The sequence below is a fragment of the Camellia sinensis genome, chromosome 12 (assembly GCF_055761805.1).
Source record: "Camellia sinensis isolate YWXY chromosome 12, ASM5576180v1, whole genome shotgun sequence".
NCBI classification, from domain to species: Eukaryota; Viridiplantae; Streptophyta; class Magnoliopsida; order Ericales; family Theaceae; genus Camellia; species Camellia sinensis.
The window spans coordinates 62,579,055-62,602,389 of record NC_138972.1 but is presented as its reverse complement, the minus strand read 5'-3'; the positions used below and the strand labels follow the sequence as shown (position 1 = coordinate 62,602,389).

Genomic DNA, 23,335 nt, shown 5'->3' with positions numbered 1-23,335 from the left:
TATGTATTGGGAAAATAGAAAAAGATAAAGATTTGTCCTAAATTATAATTTAATTTTGAAGAAATTCATTAAGTGTGTGTCCTGAGGGGATTTAGTGTGTGAAAATAGAATTACTCATCAATGGGATTTATTGGAACATAAGAAAACAATTTGGATTAAGTGAAACATAAATAGGTGAAGAGAGATTTATGAAAAAGTACCTCTATAATTTATTCTTTAACTTAAAGCAAGATTTATCTATTTAAGGGGAATGGGCTCAATGAGCAACAAAGTCACACGTTCTTTGTTCTTCCCTCCAATATCATGTCCGTGGCCATCTCCATGTTGGTACATGAATTGGGAAACCCTAGCCATGTTTGTTACAATCTCAACAAAAGTGCCATTGATGGAAGAGTCCACAACACGAGCTTCATTGATCTTTTTCCATGCCTCACTAATCAAATAGATTATGTGTTCTTTGGCATCTTCTGCAGAAACACCAGTTTCGTGCATGTAAATTTGGATTGATTTAGGAATGTCACCTCGTTTTACCTCATCCTAAACAAATCAAGAAGAAATTGCAGATCAATAGGTGTTAGTAAAGAAGAAGGAATTGCAAGTAACTTTATGAAGTACTTAGGTTGATATCGTAGATATATATTGCTCTAATTGGACTAGAGGATCCAACTTAGGGCAATTTGGACCCATTTCAGGTGCATCTCGGTGATCTGAACCACTTATTATTTTTATACCTTCCGAGCAGATCATCCATGCAAAAAACACATCGAATGGATATCGGCAGTAACATATTCGGATCACATTTGTCTTTTTAAAAAATAGACTGTCTATTCTCAAGATTATACTTATCATTCATTTTTTTATAAAGGAAAACGTGATCCAACCATGTGACTAATAATATCTGATCAATTGAATTTCTTGTGTTAATAATCTATTTAAAACACACTAAAAATTAAACAGTTTAGATTATCAAGATAGACTCAAAACAGGCCAAAATTGCTCTATATTAAACCCTCTAGTCTAATTAGAGAACTTGAAAGAAGCCCAATCCAATTAGCTTACACACCCATGATGTTCCCAAATCATCTGCAAGTCTTGCAACCATTGATGACCACTTAATTATGTCATCGCACTTTTCTATGCATTCCAACTCCTCGTTGGTTATGGCATTTTTACTAAGAAAATAAGCATGTGCTAGTAATGTAGGAATAGAGGATGAAGTCCATGCATGGTCAAGGTACTGTAGACACCCCATTTTTGACCGCCCTTAAGACTTGGGCACTACTGATGGTTTGCTCGGTGTTGAGAGATGTGCAGGGCAAAGATTATTAGTTTCTTCGGCTAGAAGAGAGGCAAATCTTTCAAAACACTTTGTTTAGGGTTTTGGAGTTGAAGAAAAGAGGAAAGGAGAGGAGAAAACTGGTCTGGGAAAAGTTCGGCATGAATCCGGGTAGAAGCAAGTCGAGCAGCCCTCGCTGAATCGGGCTTATCTATCTGTACACTTGGAGTTTAGCTATGGGGCCACCACCGTCGGAAAGCTTACTTCCGGGGCTTCATTTTGCACTCAAGAATCTCCTAGAGCCAAGTCCGGGTGGGGGAGATATGATCAGTTGAAGTCGGGCATCATCCCGGTTGGATCGAATCTGCGCGGCTTCACGGAAAAGGGCATAACTTTTTGCACAGAAGGAATTTTAATGCAAGGTTTGCGCCATTGGAAAGCTAACTTCCGGGGCTTCAATCTGGACATCCACCGGCACTTTTTTGACCTCACCGGCCACCCATCGGCACTCTGTTTGTGCCGGCCGGCAATTTATTGTGCCGACCGGCCATTTATTGTGCCGACCGGCACTTTATTGTGCTGACCGGCAATTTCTGCTAGCCGAAGACCTTTCGGAGCATTCTGCAGATTGAGTGGATTCCAGCTGTACCAGCTGGAATGCACAGAATTGATCCCCCACGTGCATGTGTGCTTGTTTTGCACCCTTTGCACACCTTTGGCCCCTTTTCTTGCACCCTTTGCTCAAGGCTTCTTGAGGAAGCCTTGACCCCTTTTCTTGGCTTCCTCAAGAAGCCTACCAGCTGTCCAAGCTTCTCCAATAAGCCTTGAACCCCTTTGACCCTTTGAAGCTTGTCTTAGAAGCTTAGCATTGCTTATATAAGCACCTCTCCTCCTCCTTTGTTTAGGTTAGAGACTTGAGGCAAAAAAACCAGAGATATACCATATATATCTGATATATATACATACAAACCTCCATCTCTCTCTATATCTCTCCCATTCAACCATCAAACACCCTTGTTCTTGGGCCATTTCTTCATCAACTCATAGCACAAGGCATCCAACGCCTATTCCAACAGCTTGAGGCTGTTCTCCAGAGCTTAGGAGCACCTAAACTTGGTCCAAGAGGTGCTGGTTCATTGGTCTACAAGGGTGAGTCCTCATCTTCCCTTTTCTAGCCTTTTTTGCTTCATATCTAAGCCATAGTTTCTTGCACTTTTGGGCTCCGACCTAAACTTCAAATCATCATATTTTGAGGTCCTCTTCATGTTTGATTGAGGACCTCTTGCTGTTTGAGGATAGTAGCTAGCACTTCCTTCTTTATCTCTCCTTTAGGCCCTAATCTTGCATGTTATTTTTGGCCTACGTGTAATCTGTTTTTGAGGATGTAGTAAACTGTAGATAGGCTTATTTTGAGCCCTTCTTCAACATTGAAGAAGGGCTCAACACTGTTTGGGACTTCCATGTTGTACTCCCCTTTATATCCTCTTTTTGGTCCCATTTTTGTATGTCTTGGCAGCCCCTGATGTTGCTGTTTTTGGACCTTGGTCCGAACTAAAAGTGGCTTTATTTTGACCTCCTGAACATGTTTTATTAAGGTTATTTTCTTGTTTGGTGAATTTTTTGTATACCTCATGTTATAGCCACTTTTTGAGCCTCATTTTGCATTGTATTTCTAGCATGTTTGTATACTGATTTCGGGGCTTCCATGAACTGTAAATGTGCATATTTTGGGCCCCTCTTCAATGTTGTTGAAGGGCCCTAACATGTTTGGGGACAGCAGCTGTGAGTTGCTTCATAATCTCATGTTTAGGCCCTTTTTTGTATGCCATTTTAGCCCTATCTTTGCTTGCTGTTTGGCCATGCCATAAACTGTAAAAATGCTTATTTTGAAGCTGTTTTGCTTCTGTCTTCATGCTCCATGTCCATATTGTGCATGCTTTGTATAGCTGTAAGCCATTTCGGGTGCCAAAAGTCCATGTTTCGGGACTATTCCATGTATCGGTTGTGTTTTCGCCTCATTTCGGGGCTGTTTTCCCCCACATTTCAGTGCTGAAATCCCATTAGCATATTTGCATGTCATTTTCCATGCCATTGCATTGCATATGCCATTGCCTCGGTTTGCGTGCCCGTGCGCACGCATTTCGAGGCACTTCATTTTCATTCATCGGCCTCTTATGTGAGTGTGGCTGAGGCTCTCTCATGTTAGTATAAGTCCATGTTGCATTCTATATGCCATTTTAGCCATTGCATCGGTTTGCGTGCCCGTGCGCACGCATTTCGAGGCACTTCATCTTCTTCCATTGGCCACTGTTTTAGGCCTTGCTTAGAGTTGCCTAATTCATGTTTAAGTCCATCTTGTCATCCATTTGCATGCCTCTATGTTTGCTTGTATGCTTGCATAAATGAGTCGCCATGTCATGTTGCATCCTTAGCTTGCATGCTTAGGTTGCATTGCATCTTGCATGCATGCCTTGTTCCTTGACTTGGTGATAGGAATTGGGCCTTATTTGGTTTGTTTGGTTTGCATGCATTTGAAATCAAAGTTGCATACTTGGTTCCTTGGGCCATCATGCATGGAAATGCGTGATTGGTGGTCCGAGAATCGAGGCACATGCCCCTTTGAGTCATTACCATGATAAGGGACGTGAATGGTGCATATATGCCTTGAATTGTGCTGCCATGCTTTGCCTTGCCCTCTGTTGCTGCCAGTTGCAGGTTCTGCAGGCTTCCTCTGCCGACCGGCAGTGTAAGGTGCCGGCCGGCAATCTTTTTCTGCCGACAGCTCCAATTTTGTGCCGATGGACACATGCCAGTGCCGGTGATGATCCCACTCAGCCGGTGGTACTCCCCAGTGCCCAGGGATGTAACCCTGAGGTTTTGACAGCCTCCAGAGGAGGAAAGGAAGGAAAACAGAGGCAGCCCATGCATGGTGGTGCGCTTCCCGAGGCGTTTTCCTGTTTTAATTAATTTATTTAATTTGTTAATTAAATTAGTTAATTTGTAATATTAATTAGCTTGCGTAGTTAATTAATTTGTAATATTTATTTGGTCCCTCCGAGCGAGGGCATATTTGTAATAAGTGTGCGTGCATGTGATGTATGTCTTCCAACCCCACTTCTTTCTTCCCTTTTATTTACCTGCTTATGATGGTAGATTAGGGCACATTTATTTTAGCATACCTTATGCTATGCATGCGTGCATTCATGCATTTGTTGACATGCATCAGGCTCGGAACATCATGCTAACTGCATTTGTATTTCAAATTCTAAACCGAATATGTGATAATTGTGCATTTTCACATGCCATGTTTAGGGTTAGCCGAGCCTGCCTAGATTGCATTTTTGCATGTGATGCATTAGCCATTTTTAACATGAACTAGGGCATGCATGTTTGCTAACTAGTTTTCTGTTTTGGCTCGGAGTACAATGTAAGTGTTTTCGCTTTAGCATCTCGCATGCGTGTGAATGTTAACATGACAGTATGCTTGCCATGCGGCTAAATGCTTATGTGATATAACTGCTTGAATGCCTGTGGATGGAGGTTGAATTACCTAAATTGGAAGAATGCATTAAAACTGCGATTTTTAAGCCCACTAGATAGTGGCAAAACAATCTTTTCCAAAAGCCCACTTGAAGGTGGCAAAACCTGCATTTTAGCCTACTTACGAGTAGCAAACCATTTTCAAAACAAACATGAAATGTTTTGTTCCAATTTGGGCGATTTGGTCTATACTTGTTTGCTGCGCGCATAACATAGTAATTCTAGGCTAATAACCGGTTTAAGAACACATAAAGTTTTCAAAAACGGATATCACGGTTAGTAGAGGCCGGTATTCGGACCGGGCGAAAGGGGGTGCTCATAGCTGACCTTCCCCGATCGTACCCAAGCTCCCGAGCCGAGACAACTCCGGTGATGACGGACATGTGGCCTTCGGCACCGAGTCAGGGTTTCCTAAATCCTCCCATAAAAAAAAATATTTAGGTGGCGACTCTGTATCTGGCAAAGCAGTCCATGTTTGGCACTACTTTTTCAAAAATTTGTTTCTCAAAACAATTTGCCAGATTTGGACTCTTTGGTTCAGATTAAGAACCGTGACACAAATCGAGTCCGAACTGTAGCACGAGGTCCCACGCGGGCGCCGGTTACAGGTACTCTTCAAGTGTTGGCATGTATCCACTATAAGACCATCTTGCTTCCTTCATGTAACATTGACATAAATCTCGCCACTACAACATTTCAAAAAAGGCAAATTATATTCTTTATATTTTTCCTCATGTCAATTTGGTCTGTAATTTAAATTGTATTGATTTTGTTCTTCAATTTTTTTTATGTTGTGTCGATTTAGTCTTATTAATAACATCTATTAAGAAATTGAATAGAAAAAAAAAGGATGAAATAACCCATTCGAAAAGAAATAGATCATTTTTAATTAGATGACAACCCTTCAATCACTTTGAAGAGAATGAATGAACTATTTTGTCCCTTTTCATTCTATTTTTCAAATGGACATTATCAATTAGATATAATTGACACTCTTTGAAAATTTTCAAGATAAAATTGATACCATGAGAACTATAAGAATCAAATTGACACAACAAATAAATTTCATAGACTAATGAAAAAAAAAAAACATTTGAGCACCTTTTTTTTTTTTTTTTTTTTTTTCTTTTCTTGATAAAATTGAGCATGAATTTAGTAAGCTAATATACTGCATTTTTTTGAATGTGATCAAGTAATTATATGGTAGTTTGCTTAAATAAGATATAAAAAAGGATGTGGGTACCTTATTTTGAAGGTATGGGAGGATATGGACACCATGTTCCTTAAGAGTGACATAAGCCATTTCATTAATGGTATTGAATAAACCAAGGAAGCATATCTTCATATAGTCTGGAAGGTGTTCGACTGCATTGACATCCCATCTGAGATGCAAAAGTATTTTTAAAATTTTGTGTTAAAAACTTAAATAATTTTTTTACTTGTACAAAAAATAATTATAGAATCAAATAAATTCTCTCATATAAGTGTGGAAGGTAACAAAAAAGTGAAATCCACCTCACATGAGAGAAGATTATGTTTGATTTTGTAATCAATGAATGTCTCTTTAGACTTTTTAAAACTTAAAAAGTCCAGAAATTGTTCCGTTGCATTAACATCTCATCTGAGACGCATAAGTGTTTTCAAAATTTTGTGTTAGAAACTTAAATAATTCTTCAACTTATGTATAAACTAATCGCAAAATCAAACATAACCTAAATCTGTTATGAGTGAAAAAATTATGTCTGATTTTATGATCGATTTTTATACTATTAGACTTTTTCAAACTTTCATGGTCACCTAAGAGCAAATATTAAGAAGGAATGGCATTCCCTACTTGTACCAACCTGTCAATGGCAGTGGTGAAAAGTTGGAGTTCATCCAAGGTACCATAAGCATCATAAACATCATCAACACATGTTGCCAATATATTGATCCTTGTTTCCATGCTCCTAAAATTTTGGAACTTAGGCTCAAAAGCCTCTCCCAGAGACCATAAATAATTCTCCACCACCCTGTCCCTAACAAAGGGCAACTTTTCCCCCCAACCTGTGCTTTCCCACCACCTATTAATTATTAAGTAAAGTATGTAGAAAGATAAAATCAGTAATAATATATAAATAAATAATTTAATAAAAAAATAATAATGTAACAAATTTTGGTCTTACCATTTTAAACGTGGCTTATTATTTTAAAAATGTCGCTATCACATATTTTGGTGGAGAATTGTGCATAGAGCTATTAAACGAATCAAGTTACTTAAACTCGAACTCGACTTGTGTTCAATTCATTAAAAACTCATTTAAAATCAGTTTATTACGTAAACAAACAAAACTTCAACACATTTTGAAACCCGTTAAGTTTTTAAACCAAGAATAAACCACCTACTGCTCAACTCAATAAATTTAAATGGTAAACTACACTTTGCTTCATTTATGTTTGACCACTTTCTCACTTTGGCTCTTAAAGTTTATTTTTTGCCACTTTGGCCTATTAAAACTTAGATAGAAAATGACACATTAATAATCACGTGGTATAAAAATATTTTATTATATATGACTAACATCTCTGACATAAATTTAAACTTCAATATAATAATATATTTTTTATATTATGTGATAGTTATTGTGACCTTTTTTTAATCTAATTTTGAATAGAAGTTAGCTTTAAAAGTAAAGTGAGAAAAGTTTGAAACATGAAGGGCCAAAATAAGAAAAACAAGCTTTAAGGGGCAAAGTGGAAAAATGTCCAAATATAAAAAGGGGAAAGTGTAATAACCAGAATTTATATGCACCATAAACAAAATGAAATCAAATTACTAGATCTCAGTTTGTTGTCGGCTCTATTAAAACTCGCTTTGAGATAAGATAAATAAGTCAAATTTAAACACATTTTAAGTCAAATTTTCAAACCAAATTGAAACAACCTATTACTCGATTTATTTGGTATCCTAATTGTATATAACAATTAAAAAATAGATTTTTTTTGGATAAAATAAAATACATTAAATTGAGTAATAAGTTGTTCCAATTTGGTAATAATACAAATGAAACTACCACATCATTCTTGTGCAAAATTCTATATAAATATTCTAGTAGAATAGCATTTTCCTATGGTTTAATTCTATTTCATGGAAGTGATCTTTTACCTTGATGCATGCTTTAGGTCTTCCTGGTGAATTGCTTGTAAGATGTTGAAATCCAATTTGGCAAACTCAAGGAACTTGGCATTCATATCCAATCTCCTCTCATATGCATCAATGAACCACCTTGCCTCCATTCTTGGCATTGCCCAATGTAATGGGAGCTCCAAAGCATGACTCACAAGCATGCCAAGATTTGGATCTATGCTCTCCTTCTTGAGCCACTCTCTGAGATGTTTAGCTGTGAAATCTCTAGCTTCTTCCAATATACTTTCATCCTCCATTAAAAGATATGAAGCTTCATACAATGAAAGAAGTCCCTTAGTATCCTCACATAAAGACTTCTTGAAGTTCCCAAACTTGTCCCTGAAACTATTAAAAACCTCTGCAAGCAAGCAAGTGTTTGTAATCAGTTTTTCAATTTGTACAGAAATTGATCATAGAACCTAGAATTTTTCTTATTGTTTTTAATTAGTAATTGCACTGATATAAGAAGCAACGTTTTAAATAGTAACATTGGGAAAAAATTGGTATACGTCATGTAGTTGTATGCAGAGTATACATCCAATGATAAGTATTATAAATTGGACATTGCAGTCGTAAGTTTTTAAAAATCATTAACCATGAAACATATTTACATTGAGATTGTAGAGCTTGATTAGTATTGTATACTTTATCACAACCATTGATGGATCTAACTAAAGTTATTATAATAATTTTTTGACATTAAACCTAACACACATACCCATATGAATTTGGGGATGCTGTTCCTCACCCCGCGCAACAGCATCTATTGTGGGGCGAAATGAGCCCATTTTGGGACCCATTTTGATAATCCGAACTGTTCGCATTTTAAAATATATCAAGTAGAACATATATGCAAAAAATCAAGTTATCGGATATCGTTTACCTATTCATTCACTCGCATTTGTATTCAATTTGATACTTTAAATCACAATTATTATTTATTTTTTAGTAAATAGAAATGTGAGTGGATGAATAAGTAAACGATATTCGATTAATCTAATTTTTTATAGACATGTTTTACTTGATATATTCTAAAATATGAATGGTCTGAATTACCAAAATAGACCCCCGAAATGAACCCATTTAACTGTATAGCAGATGCTGTTGCGCACCCGACACAACAGAATCTCCAATCCCCATACATATAATTTATTAGTATTGTGTTGTATACTTTACCACACAAATATTCACGGATCTAACTAAAGTTATTATAATAATTTATTGACGTCAACCTAATAATTTATTGGCCCTTAATTCTTATTTTTTATTTTTTTTTCGTTTTGGTCCTTTGTGTTTCAAAATTTTCTTAATTTACTCCAAAAGTTAATTTATATCTAAAATTAGACAAAAAATAATACATTGATAATCATGTGCATAAAAATAATTTATTATATATATTAATCCTATGGTTTGATTTTCATAATGTCTAGAATATTATAAGATAAATTATAATTTTTTAATATACAAAGTTTACAACAATTTAACACAAAATATGAAAATGAATTTTATCATATTAATACAAGTTGCACCGATTGAAAAATATTTAAGTCTACTATACATCTTTTATATATATATATATATATATATTTATATAAAATATAATAATAATAATAAAAGGAAAAGATCGACAAAACCACGTGGTGGCTTGTACATGTATATCATTTCAAATTCATTTCCATCTAGTGGGTTTGATTTTAATTTTTTAAATTTAATTTTTGAAAATTTGAATTTTTTTTATTTTTTTATTTTTAGTGAGTATTTTTAAAATTTTAAATAATTTTTGTACTATTTTAGATTTACCTTACTTAGATGTATCTGAATAGTAAAATATTTGTGAAAAAATATTTTAAAAAATTAATAAATACACAAAAAAAATGTACTGAATTTTCATATTTTTTTTATATTTTTAATATTTAGTAAAAAAATTCACAAATATTATAATTTCAAGTGTATTTATGTTAAATATGTCTAAAAATTAAAAAAATTACTTAAAATATTAAAAAAGTTTAGTGAAAACAAAAAAATATGAAAAATGAAAAAAAAGAGACAGTGTTTGGTAGAGTTTTAGAATTATGATTTGAAAATAGAGTTGTATTATGAGTTTGTGAGTTTTGGAATTATGATTTGAAAAGAGTTTTGAATTTTTTATGTGATATATAAAGTGAGAAAAATTGTTTGATTATGAATTTTGAAAAGAGTTTTCAAAACTTAATTGAAAAACTTATAACTCATAACTAAACACACAACTCAGAACTCTACTGAAAATTCTATTCAAAACTCATAACCAAACTCTTTTTAAAATTCAATTCAAAAAAATAATTTTTATGTTCAAAAAATATCAAAAACATATATTTTTTTTCCCAAATAATAGGTGGCGATTGGCGATTGGCAATTGGAAAAAAAAAAAGTACGATTTCGATCAACCGACCGGACATCCGGAGAGGATGTCCGAGTGGACAACTGGGTAAACCAAAATTTTAAAAACTGTTTGGTTTACCAAACATGTTTTCAAAATATGTTTTGAAATTAATTTAAAATTATGATTTAAAAATTTCGACCAAACATAGCATTAGAATATAAAAATAAAATTAATTCTAAAAATTTAAATCAGACACAGCCGAAATTTTTTGAAAAATAAATTTTAAAAACTTTAATCAAACAGAGTAATTATTTTTCCTTTCCGTGGGGTGTTGTACATTATTTTTCCTTTCCTTTCCTTTTTTGCAGTACTTTCCTTTTTTGGGACAAAACCACGTGGTGGTTTCCTTTTTTTGCAATACTTCCCTCTTTTGGGACAACGTGGTGGGTTGTACATCATTTCAAATTCATTTCCATCTTCTCTTTCTAAAAAACCTCCTTCCCAGGCCTCACTCTTGGGCCGGCCGGCCGCCGCCTCTGGCTATGGAGGTCGACTGGCTCAGCTCTTTTATTGTGTATGGTTGTTAGATTTCCGTTTAATAAACTTGATTCTCCTATTATTTTCCCACCGGTGATGTACGGGCTGCCGTAGTTTTGGCTTGGTCTTTTGGGGTGTTTTGGTGAACGTTTTGGTTGTTTTTTGGGTCGGCAAAGAGGACGACCCAGATCTGGTTTGGTTGTTCACTCGGGCGCTTCTGTGCGAATGGAAGTTTGAGGGGTGTTCTCAATTTAGATTTATGGAGGTGTACGCCGTCCAGTTGTGTTTGTGGAAGATTTCATTCGAGCACTTCTATGCGTATGGGAGTTTTGAGGAGTGAGCGTCGTCCAGTTGTGTGGTGTGTTTTCGGATGTTTCGACCATAGGAGTGTGTGGGTGTGTTCGGATGTTTCGACCTTAGGTTGTAGCAGGTTTGCTTGGAGATGTCGTGGCTGGGCTGGGCTGGGTGAGGTCGTGGCTGGGCTTTGGGAGTGATTGCAGCAGGTTAGAAGAGGAGGGTGAAGCAAAAAGAGGAGAGTGAATGGTACAAGAAGAGGCTGTCAATGTTCAGAGGTGAAGCAAAGGAGGATCGATCTCGGGTGGTTGTTGACGGCAATGGAGCCTGTATGGAGGTTGAGTGCATCAGTGTAGCTGTGTACCAGTCTGCAATGGAGGGAGCTGTTTGGGTCTCGGAGAAGATGAGGGTGCAGCAAGAAGGAGGTTCGGTCACGGGTGGTTGTGTGTCCGGCAATGGAGCTGTGTATCAGTGTATTTTATACTACAATGGAGCTGTGTATCACGGCAATGGAGCCTGTGTGTCCGGCAAGTATGGTGGTTGAGTGTACCAGTGTAGCTGTGTATCAGGCGTGGGGCTCAAGAGTGGTCTATTTGGCTATGGAGCTTTCCGGCGTGGGCGTGTAGCACAGGTGGGTGCTGGGTGTTGTCAGGCGTGGGTGTGTAGTAGGTAGGCGTTGGGAGTTGAGGCAGCACAGGTGGAAAACTTTAGTTTGAAAAATTGTAAGTGGGCGGGAAAACTTTGGTGTTTGTTGTTGGGTTTTGATTTGGCTTGGTTTTTGTGGGCAGATTTTGTGAGGTTTCTTGTATTTTATTTTATAGTTAAGTCCTTCTTAACTTTTTTTTTTTGTTTTTTGTTTTTTGTTTAAAAAAAATTGTGAGGCCGAGGGGTTGGTTGTATGGATGCGAGTAGCAGTAGTAGGGGTAATTTTTACTTTCCGAATCTCTCTCGATGCATGCCATCTTCCTGTACCTTTAATTTTATGTTGTTAATGAAATTTTTACTTTGCCGATCAAAAAAAAAAAATTCATTTCCATCTTATTTTTCCTTTCCTTTATTTTTCGTGTGGTAAACCTGGCATTGTGTTGTATTATTTCTTTATTTATTTTTATTTTTGTCAAGAATGGAAGAGTGCAATAGTTAGTAAATTCAAATGGAAGCAGGAATAAGGAAGGAAAGAGGTTCAACGGCTATATCTTTTGATAAGAAAAAGAATGCAGGAAAAATTGGGGTATTTTTTTTAAGGTCCCTGATATTATGATTTTATAGTAAAAAGGACATCAAATATTTTCATGATGTCTAAGGTCCCTCAACATCAATCCAGAGAAATTTCAGTCCCAGAGAAAATTGGTCCAGAGAAATTCTGGGAAGAATTTCTCTGGACCAACCCAGAGAAAATTTAGTTCAAAAACCAGAAAATTTCTCTGGTTTTAACCCAGAGAAAATTCAGTTAAAAACCAGAGAAATTTGAAAAATCCAGAGAATGAGGTTCAAAGCAAATTCAACACATCCAACTCTACAAAGCCCATGAATGTACGTGTTGTATGTTACAATAGTTGGGCAATTAATAGTTCTTCTATGAGTTTGTGATAAATTTTCTTTAAACTTAATGGTATGAATTTCTCTGGGTTGAATCCAGAGAAAATTCAAATTTCTCTGGATCACTTTCTCTGGGTTGAATCCAGAGAAAATTCAAATTTCTCTGGATCACTTTCTCTGGGTTGAATTTCTCTGGGTTGAATCCAGAGAAAATTCAAATTTCTCTGAACCTGAAGATATTATATTCAACACTGGATATATATATAAATATATATATATGTGCTGACATTGTATATATATATGTATGTATCATATATATATATATATATATACGTTTGCAACCATAGATAAGATAACTAAGAGTGACTGTTTGATTATGGTTGAAAAACCACCACAAAACCCTAGACAACAACAACAATCACATCATCAATGTGGAGACAAGAACCCAAATACCCAGTTCAACAAGTGACGAAGGCACCTTAGATCTGGTTTCGAGAAATTGAAGTCTCCTACTGACTGTTTGTTTCTCGGCGACGCCATTGAAGGCCGGATCCGGTGAAGCTGGAGCTCAATCGGTTGGAGAATGAAGTTAGGGGTGAGGAACAAGAGTTGATCTAGACAGGTATGAGAATGGAGAAGTTTAGAGAGAGAGAGAGATGAGTTTTGATTTGGTAAGGTCAAATTTCTCTGTGATATGTTTAGGGACCTTAGACATTAAAAAATAATTTTGTGGATCTCTTCCATTATGAAAAGTGGGAGAGGGACCCTAGACCAATTTTCCCGGAAAAAATTTGTGATATTTATTTGCTCTAAAAAAATATTATTGCGCTTCATTATGTAATATTTTTTAAGAGAAATTTGTTGAGCATTAGAGCGTAGTTGTAAAAGAATTTTCTAGTCCGTACTCTATTCTTATAAATAGAGATATTTTTGTGAGTAATTTTTTAAAATAAAATTATTTGGGTTAGGCGTGACTAAGGAGCAATTTGGAAACTTAATAAAAAGCTAACTTTTTGACATTTTACCATGTTCTTACAAAAAAGTCATCAAAAAAGTCAAAAAGTCAAAAAGCTAATTTTCTACCAATTTTCCAAAATACTCCTAAGTATAGAATTCTAAACTAGTCATTGGAGTGGTCGGGGGTGATCACTTGCTTAGATGTGACTAGTACTGAATTTAAAACTAGTTGGTGTAACGCTATTTGATTAACAGTGGTGATACAGACCACTAAAATGGTAGCACTAGAGCCGGCAATGCAATAATAAAAAAAAAAAAGGACAAACTATCACATTAGTGATAGGGTCCATATGGTGCCACATCATTAGTGATGTATTAGTGGTCTGAAACATTTTTCTTTGATTAATAGTGGAGAAATCTCAAGGAGAATCTTGAGAAGTAGACGTATGCTTTATTTGAACGAACCACTATAAAGTATATGTTTGCTTTCTTATCTCTTTGCTCATTTTACTTTTGTATATTGTTGCACAAATTTATTTGTTTATATGTTGGTTTAATACTTTTAATTTAACAATTTAATTAGAAACTCAATTTACTCCCTCTTGGGTTGTCTTTTGAATAACAATATATAATCCACTCATTTAACCCAAACCCAAACCTTTTTTTATCTAGTTTTAAACATAATTTAACTGTAAGAGTAAATTGAAAAAAACTTAAAATATAATGAGTCAAAGTAAAAATAAATAAATACATAAATAAATAAATAATAATAACAATAAAATGAGCCCTCGTTTGGCTTAGATTTTGGGACTAAAAAAGCACAAAATAGATTATATAAGCCAATAAGACAAAATATTATTTTTACCCATAATCATTACACTTTTTTTCTTACAAAAATAAAAAAAGCCAAATCAAATGAAGCTATAAAAGTCCTAACAAAAAAAAGTTAACTATTTTAGCCAATGTCAAACTAGCTACTACACACACATATATATATATATATATATATTATTGTACTCACAGCAACTGCATGTACTCTTTTCTTGTAGCTAATGAAACTAAGCATGAGCTATCAACATGATCAATTTTTTATACTATATTTTCTTATTTATGATTGATTCTTCTTGTTATTATTTGTGTATGCGGTTTATTTCACAACAATTTATTACCGCCTATTGGAAAAACCCACCACCCAACACTGCCGAACAGGGCTTATCGGTTGTGAGTTAATGTTTTTTTTTTTGATCGGCAAAGAGAAATCTTTATTGATGAAAGTATACAAGAAGGATACAAGACATCAATAAAGAGGAGCTATAAGCTTGCTAAAGCTCGAAGCTCCAAAATGAAAGAGCAAAACAACAACACAAAAGGGAACAAAAAGACTCAACAGCCTGCACAACAAATGCAGGACACAGATGAAGCCAACCCATTAGCCTAGTTCATCTGGACAGCAAGGAAGTAAGGTGTGGACACCCAGAATTGAGCCATAGCAGATTCTATGCCGGGAAAGAATTAGATGAAACCCTGTTTTGCTTCCATTAGAACAACCATACTGCATGGCATATAACTTCAGTGTTGCACAGAGGCAAACCAGAACTACTCCTTTGGCCTTATATCAGAATTTCCATTAGAACTACTCCTCTGGCCTTATTCCAGAATTTCCACCCAACAGAGCATCATGCATACCCAAGCCTGCTGAAGTTCATTCAACATACCAGACAGCCTAACAACAGGTCACAGACGCATACCTGGCAGACAGCCTATCCACAAACCAGGAGCCTAAACCCACACTGACATACCCTTCACATACCACCCACAGACCCACCCAAGCACCTTCTGATTTGACTTAAATTGCAGATGAAGTCCTGCACTGTAAAACAGAAATTTGGAAAGTAAGGTTTTACCCAAAAGGCAATCCGAAGCTTGATTACCTCACAAAGATCTTCCAGATTCGGGGTGATGGCACTGAACACACACTCATTTCTGCACTTCCAAGTGGACCACATTACAACCATCGGAATTACTCCCCAAATCTTCCTTTCGAACTTCCTCAACTTCCCTCCTGCCCACCACCAGAGAAGGGTCTCCACCGAGCCAGGAATAACAGCTTGGGTATCCCACCATCTCAGCATTTCTGCCCAGATTTTCCACACAAAGGGGCACCAAATTAGTACATGGTTCACTGATTCACTTTCACTGCCACAGAACACACACGTTGTAGAGGCTCCTTGATCAAGCACACCCAAACGCTGTAAATACTCCTTGGTCTTTACTCTCCCCTTCCATGCAAACCAACAGAAAACCTGCACCTTGGGGGGGATAAGCTTTAGCCATATCAGTTTTGTTATGCTCAAGGTATCACCTGCAGAAGCCAGAAAGGACTTGTACAGATCTGCCACAGTTAGGATTCCAGAAGAAGAAGCTAGCCAGACAGACTGGTCAGGACAACCAGGACGCAGGTCAGGAGCTTCAAGCAGTATATTTAGGAGCCTAGCCAGATCCAGCTTCTCCCAATCATACAACTCCCTCCTAAAAGCCAGAGCCCAACCCCCTGCTCTGATTTTCTTATCAACCAAAATGCTCAAGGTCTCCTTCTTTTCCAAAGACAGCCTGAAGAGAGTAGGAAATTCATCCTTCAAACACCCAGAACGACGCCAATTATCAGCCCAAAAGCTTATCCTCTGCCCATCCCCTACCTTCAACTGAAAATTGTTCAAGTAATGCTCCTTAAGGCTAGTGCACTGATCAGCAGCAGAGATGATCCCCCTCCAAATTGGTGAGAATTTATTTGACGGAGTGAGTGATGGAATCCAACCACCCACCCCCATCTTATATTTATTGCAGATAACTCGTTTCCACAACGCATCCTTCTCACAAGCAAACCTCCACCACCATTTGATTAACAGACACTTATTCACATTTCTCAAATTCCTGATACCCAACCCTCCTTGGTCCATACCTTTAGACAAATCCTCCCATTTAATCATGTGGATTTTCCTATCCTGTTCGGATCCACCCCATAAAAAGGTAGCTTGGAGCCTGTCCAACTCTGAAGCAACTCCTTCAGGCAACTTAAACAACGATAAATAAAACACTGGCAAGGCTGAGGTTACTGTTTTAACAAGTATGAGTCTCCCCGCAAAAGACAACATCTTCCTCTTCCAACCAGCCAGCTTACTTTTAACCTTATCCACAACTGGTTTCCAAGTGGCCTTCTTTCTTGGATTAGCTCCGAGAGGTAGCCCTAAGTAAGTGAGTGGTAATTTTTTAACCTTACAATTCAACACTGCAGCCATTTCATTCATCCTAGCCGTAGAGACACCCACACCACATACCACACTCTTATGAAAATTTATTTTAAGACCAGACAAAATTTCGAAACATCTTAGCACCCTTTTCAACTTTCTCACCTCTTCCACCTCAGCTTCACAAAATAGGAGTGAATCATCTGCGAACTGTAAGTGAGACAATAAGACTCCCTTAGATCCTACCTTCACCCCTTTAATAAGATTAAGCTCACAAGCTCTACTCAACAACAAGTGGAGACCCTCTGCAACTAGGTTAAACAAGAAAGGAGACAGTGGATCACCTTGCCTTAGACCCCTTTGAGGGCTAAACTCTTCAGTTGGGGAACCGTTGACTAGAACTGAGACTCTTGTACTTGTAATACACTCCTTCATCCAATTGACCCACTTAGCTCCAAACCCAAGCTTCTTCAACATAGAGAAAAGGAAGCCCCAATTTATGGAATCATATGCTTTTTCAAAATCCAACTGGATAAGTACTCCCTTCTTCTTTGCTTTCTTCCAACCCTCAACAACCTCATTTGCAATAAGCACGCCATCTAGAATATTCCGCCCACTTAAGAACGCAGACTGGGGTTCACTAATGATAAATGGCATGACAGATTTCAATCTCTTAGCCAGCAGTTTTGCTAGGATTTTATAAGTCGAACCCACCAAGCTTATGGGTCTGTAGTCAGTTAGCCCAATTGGATTGTCCTTCTTAGGAATGAGGGTTATGAAGGAACTGTTAATGCCTTTTACCAGCTTGCCATTCCTATGAAATTCGTTCACAAAGTTAATAACCTCACCCTTCATGACCTTCCAAAACTTCTGGAAGCACAGCATATTGAACCCATCGGGTCCCGATGCTTTGTTCCTATCACACTCCATCACAGCTGATTTTATCTCTGCTTCTGTAAACTCTGATTCAAGCAAGTCAGCCCTAGCTCTATCTAGTACTGAAGGAAAGTGACCCCCCAACACAGGTCGTGCTGCCCAACTCTCTGAGAACTGATTTTGAAAATATTCAAGCACCTTGCTCTTTACATGCCTCGGCTCTTCAAACACCACATCCCCTTCTGTAATAGAGTTTATTTCATTTCTTATTGTTCTGCTTTTTGTTATGACATGAAAAAATCTTGTATTCTTATCCCCTTTCATAGTCCAGTTAAGCCTAGACTTTTGCAGCCATAACCATTCGACCATCCTACTCAATCTCCACATTTCAATTCTAGCTTCACTTCTCCTAACCTTTTCCTCCCCATCAAGGTCTCTAACCTCTGCCAGAAGATCCAAGCTGTGAAGATCTCCCTCGACAGACTTTAATTTATTAACTACATTGCCAAAAACCTCTACATTCCAACTTTTAAGGTTATTTTTTAACAACTTCAATTTCTGAGTCAGGATAAATCCAGCCCAGCCTTCCACAGCAGACTCTTGCCACTTAGACTCCCAGAAACTCTGAAAATTTTTGTGTAAAAACCAAGCATTCAGAACCCTGAAGGGCTTTGGGCCCCAGTCTCTCTCATCCTCCATCATAAGAAGAGGGCAATGATCAGAGACCATCCTGGGAAGACCCCAGAGTTTGATGTTAAACATTTCTAGCCACTTTGGGTCTACAAAAATTCGATCTATCCGACTCCACTTCTCCCCAGTATACGAATTGCACCAAGTGAATCTCCTTCCAAGTAATGGTAAATCGAAGATCTCACATTTATCAATGAACTCGTTGAAGTCTTTCATGCCTCTATCCCTCCTCGAGCACCCTCTCCTATCTCCAATCTGCCTAATCTCATTGAAGTCACCTCCCAAACACCAGGGGTTAGGGAATTCCTCCTTCAATTTCAATAGACAGTTCCACAGCACCCCTCTAGGGCCCACATCATTTGGTGCATAGATGTTAAGAATAGCACAATTAAAATGGTTGAAAAGGGTACCTGATAATAAAATAAATCTTCTATTGCTGCAGCATTCTTTAACTTGGAAGACATCTGGATCCCAAATGCACACTAAACCCCCAGCAGAGCCTACGGCATCAACCTCCATGAACTCCATGTTGCTCCTGACCCACACAGACCTAACATCCACCTCTGTTAATTCTGACTTCTTTGTTTCTTGGAGCAGCACGACATCAACATTCCTTTCCTTGATAAGCTTCTTAATTTTACCTCGCTTCTCCCTCCTACCCAATTCTCTAACATTCCATGAAAGGATCTTCATTATAGACACAATTTCTCTTATACAGCCACCCATCTGGCGTCCTTCAGACCCCATCTCTCACTCCCCCTTCGATCCGATCCTTATCCCTTAATTCAAGATCCCTGATATGCTCCAACACCTCATCGCGCTGTCCATTGAATTGTACACCTAGGACCTCCCCCATTTTCAGGGTTGCTTCAGCTTCATTGAGGACCATCCTTCCCTTGTCAACTCCACCCTCGATTGATGCAGATAGGGACACAGCTGCCACTGCTGCCCGCCATACCGCAGCTTTGGGACGTACTTTGCTGGATGAGGCGCCTCTACTACCATACTTCCTCATCAGGTCAATGTATTTTTTCCTTAGAGGATACTGGTTCGATTTTGATCTATTCGAAACTTTTTCCTTCCCCTTCCTTAGCCGTAGATGACTACCACCACTAGGCTCCTCCTCATGGCCTTCAGAAAGGCTTGACACTCTCCCATCTGGTAAGCCCTCCTCAGGCTTATTCCTTGCACTTAGGTCCTGCTGGCTCGGCCCAATTTGAGAGTTATAAGGCCCACCCACCTGCTCTAGTTTACTGATCTGGCCCAAACACACTTCAATATTCACACCTGGCCCTTCCAGGCTCGATCCACCTAGACTTCGAACAAAACCTGGCGTACACATTTGAATTTCCTTACTCTGATTAACAACTGTCTCCTCAGTGAAGCCGGTCCTCTGGTTTCGCACCTCCATCATCATTTTGGTGCAGTTCGCAGCCGACATTGCCTTCTCCCCATCATGTCGAGCAGCTATGGCTTTCCCTACACTCCTCTGACCAACCACCCCATCCACCTCCACGCTCTTGCTACGGCCAGCTGGCCTATCTACCTGAGGTACACCATGGCCTACCTCCAGGTCAGCCGCTGATACAACCTCTGCATCCTTGTCAGCATCATCACCTCCACCTTCCCTGTAATGCCAACCCACATCATGTTCCTCCGATGTGTTTGAACTTCCAATCTCAAGTGCATCTTTAATCTCATTACATCTGCAAGAAAGTTTAAGTGTTTGTACTATAACCACCTGTTCTTCACATATTCTCATTGGATACACCGAGCCTCTGCATTCCATGTTTACAACAGAATTTATAGGTTCCATACTTCTAGTGGACACCTTTACCTTTGCACATACAAAGGAAGAGGGTTGGCTCATATCACCTTCGAAGCATAACACTTGGCCCCATACCTCTCCTAGCCTCCTTACATTAGAACTATTCCAAAGATGAAGAGGTATACCATAGCAGCTCAGCCACACGCATCTTTCCTGTTCCAGAACCTGCCTTAACTCTCCATCGACAATATCTTCACACCACTCCAGAATCAGCTCCTTCATGGGTGGTAGTTTCAGTGTCCTCTCCTCCTTTGATCGGAATGTGATAACCACGTCTCTGCCCCCACTTTCCCGAACCACAATATCCTCAATACCAATACCTTCCAACTCCTTTTTGAGATTGACATCGGCATATTGAGCCTTCAATCTGATGACTACACTTTCAAACAGCCAACCATTTCCAAATTCCTCTGCTTTTAAGTATATGCCCCCTAATCCTTTGTCCCTTTCTCCTACCACCGCCTGTACATAAGACCTCTGATCTCTAAGACCCTTTGGTCCGTCTCTACCCACTCCTGCTCCAGTGGCCTGAGGTATTTCCTCCCGCCTTGGAGCACTCGGTAGCATTCGAGCAGCTTTATGAACTGCTTGGTCCTTCCCAAACTCTGCATGCTTTACCTGCAATGGACGGTCGCCCACCCAAAGCCCATTGGCCTTGTGAACGGCTACTCTGGCTGCCTCCAAGCAATCGAACCTCACAAAGCCAAACCTGGTGTTGGTAGCCCTTCTCCTCTTTCTTGGTATGAAAACATCTTTTATCACCCCAAACTTCGTAAAGAGGTTGAACATTCCTTTTGGATCCAACGATGGTGGGAGATTATCCACAAACACAGTGAACACTCCTGAACTCATCCTCGTCCTCCATGTCCCTGATCTACCCTTAGCTCTCACAACTGGTATCCATCCACCTTCCATAATTGCGAAAGGCGAGGGACGAGTTGTTTTGCTGCCCTAGTTTAGAGTGAACAACTTAGACTAGACTCCAAGTTGTGAGTTAATGTGACTACAGAAAATTAAGGTTTTAGCAATTAAAATATAAGAATAAAATTATTTTATAGGTATCAAATATTTTTGTTACTGTAAGTATTGTTATTATATTTTTAGTAACGAAAATTAGATATTAGTGGTGAATTATTATCTTTTTGGGGCTAAATTTTTTCTCTAAAAAAATAAACCCTTTTGAGACCAAATTATTTTGTCTCTAAAAGTATATTTATTAGTGACATTTTCAAAATTTTGTCGCTAAAAACCTTATTTTTGACTTTTTAAGACGATCTTTAAACGATTATTCTCATGATGATAAAAATTGATCCTTAAATGTCTTTTACAACAAAATTTTTACTTTTACCAATTAAAAAATTTAGTGTCTAAAACTCTTATATATTATAATGTGCGCATTAAATATAAAGTCATTTATCACGAATTGGCCAATGCATATGTGAAAAAAAAAATAATCAAGTATTGGCCTATACGTAAAACCATCATAGCACAAAAGCCAAATAATAATAAATAATAAATAATAAAAAGGTAAATTATAAATGTACTTTTTGAGATTCGTTTAAAATACGAATTATTTTTTATGATTTAAAAAATTATAAATGTTTTATTGTCAAATTTTTTTATTTAACAAAATTAATTAAAAAAATGAAATTCTTAACTGTTTCCTATACAATAATAAAATTATGTGAATAATTAATTGAAATAAAATTTTAACATCATTAAAAACTGTTAATTAACTTAATAATTTATTAATAAAAATGAGTATTTGTTATAAATTAAAAACATTAGAGGACAATATGTAATTTTTAAAACTATAAGAGACAATTCGTATTTTAAATAATTTTAAAAAATGTGTTTATAATTTACCCTAATAAAAAATAAAGTTGAGGGAATCATTGAAGTACCTTGGGGTATATTATAACCATGTTGTCTCAAAAGCCTAAATTGAAGAGCTGTAGAATGTAAATCCTCATTGTTCCACTTATCATCATTTCTAATATTGTCCAACACTCTCTTTGTTTCATCCTCAAAGTGGTAAAACACTCCAAGCCTTTGCAAGTCATCAATCATCTCAAGTCCACCCAATGGATCCACCACTTCTGCAAGCATTCTCTTCACTTCTTCCTTCAACTTTTCAGCACCCTTTACATATATATCTCCCTAAAAAAAAAAAAAAGTATTAATTAATTTTAGCAAGCAAAACATTGCTTCAAACGAAACACAATTTAGAGAGTAAATAAAATTAATAAAAATCATATATATACCACATATTTACTATTTAGTGACTGCAGAGAGTCATAGTCCCAAATGGGAGGTTTATAGTTGGCGGTTCGCCTAACAATCGTCTGATCACAAGTTTGGTTCAAACTGATGCATCGAACGGTGCGCAGAGCTTGGCCATGATCAATGGAAGCAGCAGATTGTGATGATGCACAGCTTTGAGATGGTATCCTAGTTGAAGTGTAAAGAGAAGAGGTTGGAACTACAAGTTTAAGAAGAGCAAGAGCCATTGCAATGAGTTTCTAACAAAGCTGCCGCTGTTGTGATTGTTCGGCTGTGAAACAACCTCTATTTAAAGGAAAGGAAATAGGTTAATTACACTTATTGTAATGTCATTTTGGCCTTTACCCTTTTAATTATGTCAGCTAATGTCTTACATTTTAAATTAAGTTATAATATCACACTTTTGTCCATTTATAATTAATATGATTGACGTAACTTGTCAAATTTGGTAAAAGTGACATTTTTTTTTTCTAATCAACATTTCTACATTTTTATCAAAATTACTTTAATCTTTTCACTTTCATTAAAATTTTAATTTTCGTCAACTTTATTGACAGTAGATATATAGAATGATAACATTGCAACTTGATTTAAAATATAAAAAGTTGACTATCAATCACAATTGAAAATAAATAGACCAAAAGTAAGATTAGGATGAAAGTGTAAATGTGATAAATGTAATTAACTCAAAAATAAAAAATAAAAATGATACATATGCACAAAGGGTTTATCCGATTTCATTACT

General features: G+C 37.2%; 1 protein-coding gene across 1 annotated transcript; it reads right to left on the bottom strand.

The window, feature by feature from the left end:
* Nucleotides 1–237: 237 nt before the first annotated feature.
* LOC114292448 (terpene synthase 10-like) lies at nt 238–22,817 on the bottom strand. The gene is made up of 9 exons (XM_082898778.1): nt 22,572–22,817; nt 22,212–22,467; nt 7,962–8,340; nt 6,661–6,879; nt 6,060–6,198; nt 5,429–5,502; nt 5,346; nt 1,064–1,237; nt 238–537 (listed from the first exon to the last, which is right to left on the bottom strand). Exons 1-9 carry the CDS (start codon nt 22,815–22,817, stop codon nt 238–240), a joined length of 1,788 nt encoding a protein of 595 aa, XP_082754904.1.
* Nucleotides 22,818–23,335: the final 518 nt, after the last annotated feature.

What these genes read in the sequence shown, in the direction of transcription:
- LOC114292448 (XM_082898778.1), bottom strand. Translation starts at nt 22,817, where the DNA reads ATGGCTCTTGCTCTTCTTAAACTTGTAGTTCCAACCTCTTCTCTTTAC. An exon ending in TTCACCACTGCCATTGACAG is followed by an intron (nt 6,199 to 6,660) that starts GTTGGTACAAGT and finishes TTTGCATCTCAG; the next exon opens with ATGGGATGTCAATGCAGTCG. An exon ending in ATGATTTGGGAACATCATGG is followed by an intron (nt 538 to 1,063) that starts GTGTGTAAGCTA and finishes TGATTTGTTTAG; the next exon opens with GATGAGGTAAAACGAGGTGA.